The following is a 14154-nucleotide window of genomic DNA, read 5'->3' as shown; positions in this document are numbered from 1 at the left end:
CTCGACAGAAGTTAGGTTGAGTTTAGTATTTCCAATATGGCTCCTGCTGACGATTGGCTTCAAAACAGTGTTCAGGAACAGATGGGTTGACGTCATGGATACTAAGTCCATTATTTATACAGTTTATGGCTGTGGCCCTTGGACTACAATGACGATCAAACTCAGACTTTTCTTTGGACCTTTTTGAAAACCAAAATACGAATCTTCAGAAAACCATGTGAATGAGGCGACTAACAACAGACAAGCAGTGGGGCTTCTTTTACACAAACATTTCATGGTTTTTCATTCCCCACTGTCCCTCAAAACCGTGTTGTTGTAAATCTCTGATTTGTTACCACACAAACTTCATCACAGCCTTTAAACATCACCATCTAACCTGAGAAAGCATGTGGAGGCATGTAACCAACAAGTCCAGTTGAACATTTTAAACTTGTCTGTGCTTGCAGTAACTTAGATGCCCTTTATATTTCATGGTTTACTTTTTACAGATATGACAATGATTTAACCAGAACCAGAAAATTTGACCACATCTCTCCGGTTTTAGCTTCCTTGCACTGGCTCCCTGTATGTTTTAGAATTGATTTTAAGATTTTACTGATTACTTTTAAAGCCATGCTTGGTCTTGCTCCAAGCTATATTGCAGACCTTTTAATACCCTATGAGCCGACACGTACATTGAGATCCTCGGGCAGAGGTTTACTGTTCATTTCAAACACTAAAATGAAAACAAAAGGGGACAGAGCGTTCGCAGTGAAGGGTCCGATACTCTGGAACCTTGTGCCCGAGGAGATCTAGGTCTGCTGAGTCAGTGAGCTCTTTTAAATCCCTTCACGGGGCACAGAGTAGTTTGTGTAACACAGGAAAAACAGACACTTTTACATCACATCAGTTTAATTAAAATGTCGTCACATTCAAGTTTTTAATTACACTCAAATTTGCACTTAGTTCACATCACAATGCTTCATGATTTTCATTCTGTATCAGTTCATTCATTATTGGTCTGTCATGATCATCAGGTCATCACACCCACTCTGAACATAAAACAAAGGCGCTCTGATGTTTGCTCCACAGATGTTGTCCTGGTGTTCATGTTTACAGATCAGTGTGGAAGAAATAGTGTTAATTTTGTCGCCTGTCAAATATCTTACATCTACAACAACCTCGCCTGCACGAGGTCGTTTTCTTCTCATTCTTCATATTTACAGTTAACGTTTTGTTTCTCCCTCAAGCTGCAGCGATGGAGGCGTCATCCAGCTGACGACCTTGAGGCTGAGGAGACAGAGAGGAAAAAATGAGCTCTCATGATGTCATCAGAGTGAGGCGACAAAGACAGAGAGCTGGAGGTTAAAATGTGTTTCTGTGAGTTTGACACCTTGACAAAGATGCGCTGTGGCAGGAATCGTCTCAGTGAGTTTGTGTTGGTGGTCGGGCAGCGTGGCAGGCTGATGTTGAGCTGTGGTAGTGTTTGATAACCGGCCATCAGCGGGTAATAGTTGTACAACATCTGCTGCTCGGAGCCTGGAAGGATACGCAGACGCACCTGCACCAAGAAGAACACGTTCAACAGCACAATGAGTTCCATGAATACTTTAGTTCCTGTGATGAATGTGATCAGTGCACTTCTCTTGGTGTAGAGTGTGTGGGCAGGTCTTCTCCCTGCTGCTGTTTTATGATTAACCCGTTACTGCTGATCTAGATCTTCTGCCAGCTAAATATTTAAAGACTCAAAAGCACAGCAATCTGTTCAGTCAGTGACCTTACAAGACTAGGTTTCTTGTACGGTGGGTTCAAAAAATGTATTTAGTCTGGATAGCTTATTTCCCTTTCGGCACACACTGTATCGGGGTGAATGTTTTCATTCAACAGCAATTTCAAAGATATTAAGATTACGAGTTTTCCATTATGAGAGGCACAGCTGACTTGATTGACAGGCGAGAACACTGTAGCTGTTGGCTAGGAGGCTCAAAGCCCGCCTCTTCACCTCACACTAGCTCAACAGAAGTTAGGTTGAGTTCAACATTTCCAATATGGCTGCCGCCGATGATTGGCTTCAAAACAGCGCTTCAGAAACAGATGGGTGATGTCACAGATACTACGTCCATTATTTATACAGTCTATGAATACAACTAGATTACGTTTGAGGGTTTTTCCCATCATGCTCCTGTTGGAGATTTACAAAAAGAAAAAAATGCTGTGCAGAGACAGAGGCAGCATTTGGCACAGTGTTAACTTGGGCAGCTATTTTGGATTTAGTCTTAGCCTTGGTCTTTAGACGGAATTTCCCTTTTAGTCATAGTCACAGTTAAGTCTTAGATTTTTGCCAAAATATTTGATCTCTTTAATGTAGTTGATAAGATGTCTGTATCAGGGTTGTATCAGTATCAGTTAAGGTGTCATATTTTAAGTTAAATAATTCAGCCTGTCCCTGCTAAAAAGCCAAAAGAAAACATTCTCCATGTGACCACTGTGACTGTATTTTGATTCTCTTGATTCAAATAAAAATGCCATGAACACAATATAAGGGCTGTATTGCACTTTTATGACGGTCCCTGAATGCACCTGCAGTGACAGGTGCACTGGACAGACAGTCAGTTCACCGCACTCTGAAACACATCTGCATCAAACTTACTAAATAGGTCTGATGTATCACCAAACTGGAATAAATCCAGCTGTATCAAGATGCAGAGCTTTACGGTTATAGCGTCTTTCATTCTTAAGGCTTTAAAGGATTGAAGACAAAGTCAACATTTTACACAGCGTTACAACTCTTATGGGATGAGGTTGTATTATTTCACAGCCACACTGCTTCCAAATTCCTCATATATCTTTACCTGTTTGAGTCCGGAGAACATAAAGGCATCCGATGGTTCAACAGCCATCTCCACCTCCTGTACCAGAGCGGTTCTGTTCTCTATGTGGTAACGGACGGAGAGAGACTCTCTGACCCGTCCAAATGATGGCAACTCTGCACAGAGACACATGCACAAAAAAACATCATGAACAAATCCAACACAGTCAGCTGTTACAGGTCACATTCATCAGGAAGTCAATGACTGAAATACATCATCATTGTGTATCGTGCGCACATCCCCAGCTGTGAGAGAGGAGTCGGAGTGTGATGTGTGTGTGACTGACCGGCATGGATGTAAAGAGGGACAGACTCCAGGATGATGTGAGGTAGAGTGACTGTAGTTTGGATCAGAGGACTGTTTGCACTCAACGATTTTCTGCAGAACATAAAAAAACAGAGTTAGGAGAATTTTAAACCAATCACTCAGCAGTGTGAGTTTGTGTGTGTGTGTGTTTGTGCACACACCTCCTCCATGAGATCTGGTACTGTCCAGTCGCCACAGTGCTGTTGCTGTTTGTCTGTGGAGGACAGCGGAGACAGAAACACTCGCTGGCACACTCGCCAGTCTGCAGAACCACTGAGCACAAACACACAAGTTATAGAAAGGGGCTTCACACTTCTCTCTGTAATTAGAGCAATGAATCAGTTCTTTATATTCTCATAGTTAAAACCAGTACCTTCCTGGATCTGGGACTGGAGCTGAGGTGTGTTGCTGGTCACAGTGAGCAGCTCCAGAGAGGAAGAGACCAGCTGCAGAGGCCACGGAGATGAAGACGAGATATCCGTCATCAGGAGGAAGGGGATGTCCACCGCTACCCGGTCCAATGGCTCAAACTGAACCACACAGGGACACACAAATAATAACAAACATGAACAATGGTCATGGTCTGAAAGGAGAACATGAAACAATTTGATCTTTTTCTTTTTCCTTTTGTTGCTGCTGAAAAATACTGCTGTGAATCCTAAATGAATAAGATAACTGCCAGAGCGTACTGATGAGTGGAGAGTTTAGTACAACAAAAACATGCTCATATTCTTCTTTAGAACACCAGCACTGACACATTTCACAGAGAGGCAGACATCAGGCTGGAGAGGGCGTGGGACTGACAGCATGGACAGGTTCTAAAATGAAGTCTGCCCTCTGCTGCGAAGTCTTACATCAGGATAGAACGTCAACTCGACTGTTTGGCTTTTCTAAAGCATACATGTTCAGTAACAAAGCCATAACAACAAAAAGTGCTGAAGTCATGGACCACCTGCATGGTTCAATGTGATGCCTATCCAACAATACATGACCCTATTTTATATCAGGTTAGGTTATATATCAATATTCAGTTAGTGTACTGACTGTGCTTTGTTCTCTTCTGATTGTTGTTCATGATGGCTGTCGCAATCTAAGTGTTTTGATAAAACTAAATATTGATACTGTGCTAAAAATATACACATGGTAGTACCATAGGGTGGTTCTTTACACTAAGTGCCAGACGCCATTAAACAGAAGGAAGATGAAGAGGATGCAGCAGCAGATGAAGACTCAGTAACCAGCTAGCCAGCCTTTTTTTCCCTTTGCTCTGCCAAAGGGACATCTCTCTCTGATAAATACGCAAGGTGCAGAGAGAGGAAAGTAAGATATTCAACTAGTGTATTGGTCATGATCAGCGATCAGGGCACATTCAAAAAAGTATATACTCAGACGATCATGGATATAAATGGACGACCTGCCCGAGTAAAGTCTATAAGGGACACAAATGACAAACACTGAATCAACTATAAATGCACCTGAACACATAAATGCACCTAAACATATAAATGCACCTGCACATATAAATGCACTTGCATATATAAATGCACGTGCACATGTTAATACACTTGCACACATAAATGCGCCTGAACACATAAATGCACCTGCACATATATAAATGCACCTGCACATATATAAATGCACCTGCACATGTAAATGCACCTGCACATAAGTGTAACTACACATATATAAATGCACCTGTGCATTTACAATTATTTCCCCCTGTACATATAAATGCACCTGCATATATAAATGCACCAGTACACATATTAATGCATCTGCACATATCAATGCACCTGCATATATAAATGCACCTGCAAATATAAATGCACCTGCACATTTAAATGCACCTGCAAATATAAATGGACCTGCACATATAAATGCACCAGCACAAATTAATGCATCTGCACATATTAATGCACCTGCAAATATAAATGCACCTGCACATTTAAATGCACCAGCACAAATTAATGCACCTGCACATATTAATGCACCTGCAAATATAAATGGACCTGCACATATAAATGCACCAGCACAAATCAATGTGCTGCTGCTTATTGAGTGTCCTTTGTACTTTCTGAGTGCTCTTGAGCAAAAGTGTGAGAAGAGTCACATATCAAATGAACCCTAAACTTCAAGTTACATAACTGATGTTACATCCTTAACTTACATTGTGCCCAAGCTTTACACCCTGAAGTGTCAATACAGGGGCTGATCGTGCCCTAAATGCACCTGACTCATGTACTATAGCACTTTGTTATGCCTCTCATAGCAAGCCCCACAGAATCCCTTTACTAAGATTTGTTTAGTAAAATATAAAGAGTATCATGTTCTGACCTTGGTGGACACGAACTTGACAGACACATCAAACGGGATCACTGTCTCTATGGTAACCGTCTCATCCTGGGGGACAACAGAGAAAAAAAACAAGTCAACCAGAAGAGAGACGTAAACATGAAGGACAGAAGTGTGTTTGTGTGACTGTCAGGTGATCTCCTCTACCTTGTGACATTTGCAGACAATCTGTCGTCCTTCCACCATGGTGTCGATGCTGTAGGCCACATGGAACAGGAAGATCCTCGGTCCACAGGACTCACACTTCACATATACACACTTTTCCAGCTACAAACACACACACACACAAACCATGGACACTTGCATTGGAACATTGGAACAACTAACATAGGCAGTTACATTAAAACACTTAATTTTAAGTGTGTTTGTGTTTGTGTGTGTGTGTGTGTGTGTGTGTGTGTGTGTGTGTGTGTGTGTGTGTGTGTGTGTGTGTAAGTGAACCTTTTCTCCTGGTTTCAGATCTTCCAGAGGAACGTCAGGGAGCAGGGCGGGAGCAGAGTCGTCACAAACAGTTGAGCCGTCAAGCGTCACATGAGTGGTCTGGCCTAGATTGGCGTCTTGACCTGGAGAGAGTAACGGAGACAACCAAACTGAGATCGCTGACTTTAAATCCTAAATCTGTAGAAACAAAACAATCATAGTAACGAGAGTTTTAACTTTTGATACCGCTGGTCACATGAAACCAGTAAATAAAGAATTGGGGGAACCAGTTTGGTCTTGTGACTAAACACATGCACCCCATGTACAGAAGCTATCGTCCTCGAAGGTTGTAGGTTCCTCCGAGTCGTTGCAGTAGATGTCCTAATGCTGTGGACAATCCAGACTCCAGCTACTACCTGTCTCATCACTATTCTCTCTCTACCTGGTTTGAGCCCAGCAGTCAGTTTGACATCCTTTGCCACACCCTCTTCTTGTGATTGGACAGTGAGGCTGATGCAGTACATCTCATTGTGGAGAGTAGGCGGCTGGTGGCTCAGCTGAACAGTGATCTTTGGGACTCTGGAGATGATCCTGCACAACAAGCAGAACAAAGATATTAAACGATCACGTTTCTTTAAACGACAGAGGGGAAAACATCTGATCAGGAGTAACGGGATTGTACGGTGGCTGGGAAGTGCATTGCAAATTTACAAATGATTGGAGTGGGAGAAAAAATGAAATTTTGAAAAACATTTATATATTGTATAAAACAAAATGACATTAGCAAAACACTTCTACTGACGGCAAAACAAATTTACATTTAAGAAAACTAATTTACAATATCAGAAACACTTTTACCAGCAGTGAGACCATTTTACAAGCGACGGAACATTTTTACCAGTCCTGAAACAAAATGAAAAATACTGGAAGATTTTACTGGGAAATGAATGTATCAAATACTGGAACTGATCGAGAGAGCAGTTTGTTTTGGCTATCTCCTTTTAAAATAAAAGCTAAACAAAACTTGAAAAAATTGCTAGAATTCTTGATATGTTCAGTCAGAGATTATGAAAAAAAGCCCAGTTTCTGCTGAGTCATTTCATTTCAGACGACTGGTGGACAACCTCATAATGTGATCCAGCCAATCACAGCTTGATCTGATGTGTATATTTAAAATATCAGCCAATTGAACAAAAAAAAAAAAGCATTCCACTGTTAGTCTGAACTAAAACGACTCAGTGGAAACTGAGATTTGTTCATAACACTTATTCAAAATGCAAAGAATTATCTCTATTTTTTCAAATTTTGTTTGGCTTTTATTTTGAAAGGACACATCAAAATGACCTGTGATTTAAAGGACAGCCTGTTTCTCTCCTCCAAAGCAAACCACTCTCTCGATCAATTACGGATCACTTCCTGCAGTTTGTAATTTTGTTTCAGGACTGGTAAAAATGTTCTGTCACTTGTAAAATTGTCTCACTGCTTGTAAAAGTGTTTCTGATTTTGTAAATTAGTTTTCTTAAATGTTAATTTGTTTTGGCCTCAGTGAAAGTGTTTTGCTGATGTCATTTTGTTTTACAAAATGTATCAATATTTTACAAAATGTAAATTTGTGTCCAACTTTTGTTGGTGTTTCATCCTTTGTAAATTTGAATCCTACTTCACAGCCACCGTAGTATTGTGCTGGTTTGAACGACTCCTCACATGGTGCTGTGCTGCACAGTCAGGCTGTCCCAGTCCGGCTCCTGACGTGCCTCAATGCCCCGCCCCCATCGACGTGAAGACCTGCTTGCCTGCAAGGCTTCATGGGTAGAGGCCGCGTCTCCGCCTGCCCCTCTCCAGGTCACAAATACACAGCGGCCCCGGTCGCTACCTAGCATCACCAGGATACCTGTCATCTAAACGTGCATACAAAGTAAAACATAATCAGAAACTGACTCACAGTTACACACTCAGGAACACAGACACACAGTCACACTTTTCTCACCTCGATCTTCTTGCCAACGTCTTCAGTTTTTGCAACAAAGCTGAAGTTGAAGCTTTTGGTTTTTCCCGGCAGCAGGGTCATACTCTCCTGACTTGAGGACTCTGACACACACCACTGGTTGTACTCCTAAACAAAAACACAAACACACACATTGAAACCACAGACTGCATAAATAATGGACGTAGTATCCATGACGTCACCCATCTGTTTCTGAAGCGTTGTTTTGAAGCCAACTGGCGACAGCCACATTGGAAATGCTGAACTCAGACTAATGGATTCTATAAGGAACATGCATTTTGGTTCCTAACAGAGACATAAATCTTTCAGGATTAAACCTCAGTAAGAACTCTGCAGTCTACAGACAGTTTTTCTTATTTGTCAGGATCTGCTGTGTCAGCGTAACAATACGCCACCTGTGGCGCAGCATGTCAACAAAGTCGCATGTAGAGGATCATGGCGGAGCAAAACAAACGATCCAAAGTTTGGCTAAGCTTCAATCAAAATGATACGGACACAGCACGAGGGAGGAAACGGGTCAATTATGACATTTACTTTCACCCGGCGTGAATTTGAGGGACTGCTCTGTCTTCATGTGCTGTGATGTCATGTTCATAAAAACGCCCCCCGCCTCAGCTGTAGTAAAGTCCCGTCACACTCGGATACGAAACACAGCTGAGCTCATATTTGCATTTATATAGAGGTAAACAAATCATTTCTCCCCCTACGAGGAGTCCCTGTCGTGCAGAATCTCTGCTCGAGGACTGTTGTAAGACTAAGACTTTTTTATTTGCCACTGCCTTCCTATCTTAGCTTATTTTAACTCACTTTAACCTAATTTTATTTTTAACATATTTCTAATTTTCCTTTTCTTTTCTGTTTTATTATATTTGTGGTTTAAATTGTGTTCTTTTATGCTTGTCTGAATGTTTCCAATGCTTTTAATGTGTTAATGTAAAGCACATTGAGTTGCCCTCGTGTATGAAATGCGCTATACAAATAAAGTTGCCTTGCCTTGCCTTCCCTTTAGAGATGAAGGGCGAGCTGAGCGAAAGTGGATTGTGATGATGGGATTACTTCTCTATTCAAAAATTTAGTCACAAGTGTTTAGGTATGCAAAATGCATTATGTATGTTATTATTCAGATTCTATTGTTTTTTGTTGTATTCTTTTTTCATTTACTTAAATAATTGAGAGCCTAAATATTCAACAACAATGAAGGCAGGCTAAGTTTTGTTCTTGTTGTATTTTTTTTTTTTTTACTGTCCAAAAATAATTTAATGGGAATCAGGAATCGATAAAACTGAAACAGTAGCAAACCCTAGAAGTTGGTCAGTTTTCTTTCGTTAGAAGTCACTATCACTGGGATGGGGACGAAGAATAAACATAACTTCTATCATCGTTATAAAGGATTGATGATGCTGAAGTTAATTGCGTTTATTAGTTAAGTTTATGAAGTAACGTAGTGTCGCTACACCTATACTCACACCACCTGTTGTCTCACCACACGTGTGTCAGAGCTGCACACAGCGTGGTAAAAGCTAAAAAAATATGCATAAATAACAAAAAATATGATTGTTATTTTTCATAGTTTATAAATACTCTGCATTTAAGTGGTACAAATTCAGTATTTTTTGTGATGCATACATCATATAAATAAAAACATGTTGTGATAGCTTGTTTTCCAAATGTCATGCAGCACTGCTGTTGACACGTCACTCATTGTATCATGTCGGGCTTGAGTAGTGTATGTGTAAAATACCGCAAAATGTACCTGGTTGCTGAGGCTGACGGCCAGCTTGTTGAAAGAAACCGGATGAGGACAGTCGGCTCGGAGGAACACCTGGAGCTGGATCGGCTGGTCTACATGAAAGCTGGGGGACTGGAACTTGGCCTTACACTGGACTGGAATCAGAGTGAAAACATTCTCATATAAAGAACAACAATAAAACTTTAAAAAGACATGTTGAAGTAATTTATTGTTGGGAATGTGTGCCATGCAGAGTTTTGACAATGTGTAGGATCACTAACTGAAAGGGATGTAGTCCTGCACTTCTACAGTCAGCAAGTTTGATCCGGCCAAAGCCATGCGGTCGCTCCACAGTGACCTGGCTGCAGTGACGGAGGACGGATCACAGTCCGGCTCAGCATCAGGGACTTCATTCTGAAAACAAAAGGTCTGTTTCAGTGATCAACACAACTACAAACTGCATGAAACGTTAAGAATCATAGATGAGTTTAATAAGAGACAGAGCTGTGATCTTCACCAGTTTTCAATTTGTTAACGAAAATTACGACGATATGTTCGCCAACGACCTTTTTTTTATGACGAAGACGAGACTATGACGAGCTAAAATGCATCACTGATAATAAAATTCTGACGAACGAATGTTTTGTTTTTGTTAAAGAAACAATGACGAGATGAAAACGTTAGTGGCGGACTGCTGGACATTCAAAATCCTTGTTTCCCCAGCTGTGTGTCTAACCTTTAGAAATAAAAGCGATGCATTCCTGTGACAGGCTGAGCTAAATAGCTATAAAATAGAAAAATAGGCACAGCTTACACCCGTTCGTCTTTCTCTAACAACAACTGCTGCGGGCTCAGAGGGGAGCAACTTCTCTGAAGGTGGCGTCACCTTGTGGCGCTACCAGGTATTGCAGTAGTATTACAACAATTATATTCTGACTGTTACAGTCTGTTTACTATTTGACGTTTTTGGCGCCATTACTGTAAAAAGCTCCACGTCGACAACTGGATTTATTCCAGTTTGGTGATAAACCTTTTGGTGAGACACTTTTAGTAAGTTCGATCAACTCCTTGACATCAAAGATGCAGATGTATTTTAGAGACTGACTGTCCAGTGCAGCTGTCACAGCAGGTGCATTCAGGGACCGTCGTAAAGTGTCATTTTTATATGAATCAAAAGAATCAAAATATAGTCAGAGTGGTCACATCGAGACTGTTTTCTTTTGGCTTTTTAATAGGGACAGGCTACATTATTTAACTTGAGTTTTTAGTTTTGAGCAAAAGAGTGAAATAGTGATGATTTTAATACTTGGTACAACCCTGATACCAATATCTGATGAACTACATGGATTCAATCAAAGAGAGGAAATGTTTTGTCAAAAATCAAAGACTAAAATGTGACTAAAACTAACAGGGAGTTTTCGTCTAAAGGCTAAATCTGAAATAGCTGCCAAAATTAACACTGATCTTCACAAATTCAAAAGCTTCCAGATATAATCCAGGTCCACTAAATGTAGGATAGAGCCTCCTTTACAATACTACATCTGTCACATGCAGATTGTGCACGGATCACCTGAGCTTCCAGTCAAACTTAACTAACATGCGTCACATCAAACTCTCACTGCACACAGTAACACGCTGAGGGGTTGTCAACGTTTCTATTGATGACACAGGTTTTGAAGTTCTTGTTTGATTTGCTACACGTCATGTATAGCTGGGTGGAGTCCCACTCACCGCTAGCACTTTAAGGAGATTCTTCTCGATCCTCGACTTCTGTTCCTCCTTCAAGGTTGAAGCTGAAGGACAAGATGAATATATGGTTACCCCTGCGTTTTTTCTACTCAAATTCATGTATCTGTTATATATTTAGTAAAACTGTTACTTTTTAACTTAATTCAAAAACAACATTCACAGCTTTGGTTCATGGTTTTAGAATTTCTGTCTGAATTATTTTCATCCTTTCAGAGAAAATATCATGATGAGGTGCCGGTGAAGCTCAGCAGTTAAATCCTGCACCTCAGAGGCACAGGCTCCGTTCACACATGAATTGATATTTTCAAAAACTGTTTTTTTTCCCTCTCCTTTAAAAAGATAAATCTGTTTATGGAAATTTCTCTGCACAGCAACTCAGAAACAGTTGAAATCGCCTACATAAGCTTGCCAGGCCAGCAGGTGGCGATAATATGTAATCAGTCCATCACGTCAAACTCCATGGAGGAGAATTCACACATGCTGTTTGTTGAGCATCTTCTTGAGCGAGCGTCACTTTTAAACACTGTCATCAAGGTAGTGAATTAATAACTATAGAGTGTGATGCATAGACTGTATAAAAAATGGACGTAGTATCCGTGACGTCACCCATATGTCCCTGAGTGCTGTTTTGAAGCCAATCGTCAGTGGGAGCCATATTGTAAATGCTGAGCACAGCCAAACTTCGTCCGAGGTAGTGTGAGGTAAAGAGGGGGGCCTTTAGCCTTTTCGCTATCAGCTACAGTGTTCCTGCCTGTCAGTCAAGTCAGTTATGTCCTTATTTGGGCAAAACTCCTAAGTTTAATATCTATGAAAATTCCGAGCTACAAAGAAATTCAAACCCCTTACAGTGTGAGTCAATCGAGAAATTAACTACTAAGCCCTAACTGTTTTTTGAACCAGGCTGTAAACAGGTTTATTTCTGCTGTAACGATCGTCTTTTCTGAATGGGTGTGTATGTGGTTTCCCGTGTTTCTCGGCCAGCCTCAAGTGGACGCTCGATGAACTGCAGTTTGTATCACTTCCACATTGGCTTCATATTTAAAGACCGGAGGTTGCCGCTTAGTGTGATGCCATTATTCACTTCTGCACCATGGTATGATGATGACGACATACAGCTAGGTTTCCTTCTAAACATTAAATTAAAGCCAACAGTACCGAGCAGTCGTAAACCGTTAGTCGGCCATCTTGGTCCATGCACAATACTCAATAAAATGCCATGTGCACATTTAGGTAATGATGTCAAAAATCCCCTTCTTGGAAGGCACTGACCCAAACCTCCAAGACCAGATCAGAGAGAAAATCATTTTCTCAAAAATATCTACACACGTGTGAACGGAGCCTCAGTTTAACCCCCTCCCTCACCTCTGCCCAGCAGCTCCATGCAGTAGATGGTGTAGTCTTTTACACTGGCCATCAGATAAGCACAGCGCAGAGCTGTGGTCAGGATGGCTGTCAGGAGGCCCCACCACCTCTCTGTGCGATAGTCACACATCACGTAGTCCAGCAGCCTGGGGACAAAAACACACAAGTACCCACTTAGGTCAAACACAGACTTTAAGAACTGTGAGAGCGGCAGTATGTTTTATCTTTTGGCTGAACTTGTCCTTTAAATGTGTAAGAAAAATGTCATCCTCATCCACTGACCTGGTGGAAGCAGCAAGGCATTACAATAAATATGCAGAGATAGCCAGTCTTGTAGCTGGTGGTATGTATTGCTTCTGTTTTTTTTTTTTTTAAGGTTTTTTTTTGGTCATTTGTGTGTGTTTACTTACTTTAAGGCTTTGGTGTAGTCTTTAGCGTGGTAGTATTCCTCACCCATCTGCACCACTGCAATAGAGACAGAACATGAGACAAACAATAAACACTGTGGAGCATGGGAAGATCTAATAAGGACGAGGGGGAGAAGAAACCAGTGCAACAGAAAAAGGAATCTAAGAGAGGAAGTTTTGGTATCACTGTGCCGTAGTTTTAATCACATAACATCAGCCAGTTTCATATTCTACATGATGATCCGATGTCTGCAGGTGTTTCTTTCTATGTATGAAGAAGGTGTCTTAGAAGTGACCAAAAGTGGGAATGCACTGATATCCAGGTTGACTATGAATCTAGAATATAATTTAAAATCCTTCTTCTGACCTACAAAGCTCTTAATGGTCAGACACCTTCGTATCTTAAATCAGAATCAGAATCAGAACCAGAATCAGCTTTATTCGCCAAGTATGCTTGAACACACAAGGAATTTGACTTTGGTAAACTGTGCTCTCTTTGTACAAGGCATAAGAATAGGAATAAGAATAAGAACTACAATAAAAAATAAAATGAAAATATAATAACAATAACCTTAGCTATAAATACAAAGAAACAACAAATAGCTTGACTAATATGTACAGGCTAAAATAATATGATAAAGTGCAGTGGTGAGTTGCAGAGGTAGTTTTACATTATAAAATAGAAGTTAAATAATACAAAAAATAGAAATATGGAATTCTGCTTGAGAATTGTTGCATTGTATATCTACATGTATATTTACAGAGAGTATTTATCTGACAGGTATGACACTGTTATGGTTTAGTGTTCATCAGAGTGACAGCCTGGGGGAAGAAACTGTTCTTATGGCGGGTTGTTTTGGCGCACAGTGATCTGTAGCGCCTGCCGGAGGGGAGGAGTTTGAAGAATTTGTGTCCAGGGTGTGAGGGGTCAGCGGTAATGCTCCCTGCCCGTTTCCTGGCCCGGGACCGGTACAA

At 40.9% G+C, this 14154-nt stretch overlaps 1 protein-coding gene across 1 annotated transcript in view; it reads right to left on the bottom strand.

Moving 5' to 3' along the window:
- Nucleotides 1-873: 873 nt before the first annotated feature.
- trappc11 (trafficking protein particle complex 11) overlaps nt 874-14154 on the bottom strand; it is a 28633-nt gene continuing 15352 nt past the window's right edge. The window contains exons 14-30 of the mRNA XM_034689111.1: nt 13183-13237; nt 12773-12918; nt 11393-11454; nt 9943-10075; nt 9686-9816; nt 7915-8040; nt 7632-7825; nt 6370-6518; nt 5949-6070; nt 5655-5774; nt 5490-5555; nt 3529-3685; nt 3317-3428; nt 3136-3227; nt 2832-2965; nt 1373-1540; nt 874-1269 (exon numbers count right to left, since the gene is read on the bottom strand). Coding sequence (XP_034545002.1) covers nt 1225-1269; nt 1373-1540; nt 2832-2965; nt 3136-3227; nt 3317-3428; nt 3529-3685; nt 5490-5555; nt 5655-5774; nt 5949-6070; nt 6370-6518; nt 7632-7825; nt 7915-8040; nt 9686-9816; nt 9943-10075; nt 11393-11454; nt 12773-12918; nt 13183-13237 — 2012 coding nt within the window. The 3' untranslated portion in view covers nt 874-1224. The remainder of the gene's footprint in view (nt 1270-1372; nt 1541-2831; nt 2966-3135; nt 3228-3316; nt 3429-3528; nt 3686-5489; nt 5556-5654; nt 5775-5948; nt 6071-6369; nt 6519-7631; nt 7826-7914; nt 8041-9685; nt 9817-9942; nt 10076-11392; nt 11455-12772; nt 12919-13182; nt 13238-14154) is intronic.

Source organism: Notolabrus celidotus, chromosome 8, assembly GCF_009762535.1.
Source record: "Notolabrus celidotus isolate fNotCel1 chromosome 8, fNotCel1.pri, whole genome shotgun sequence".
In the NCBI taxonomy this organism is placed as follows: domain Eukaryota; kingdom Metazoa; phylum Chordata; class Actinopteri; order Labriformes; family Labridae; genus Notolabrus; species Notolabrus celidotus.
The sequence above is the reverse complement of the archived record's forward strand: the minus strand, read 5'-3'. Positions and strand labels throughout refer to the sequence as shown.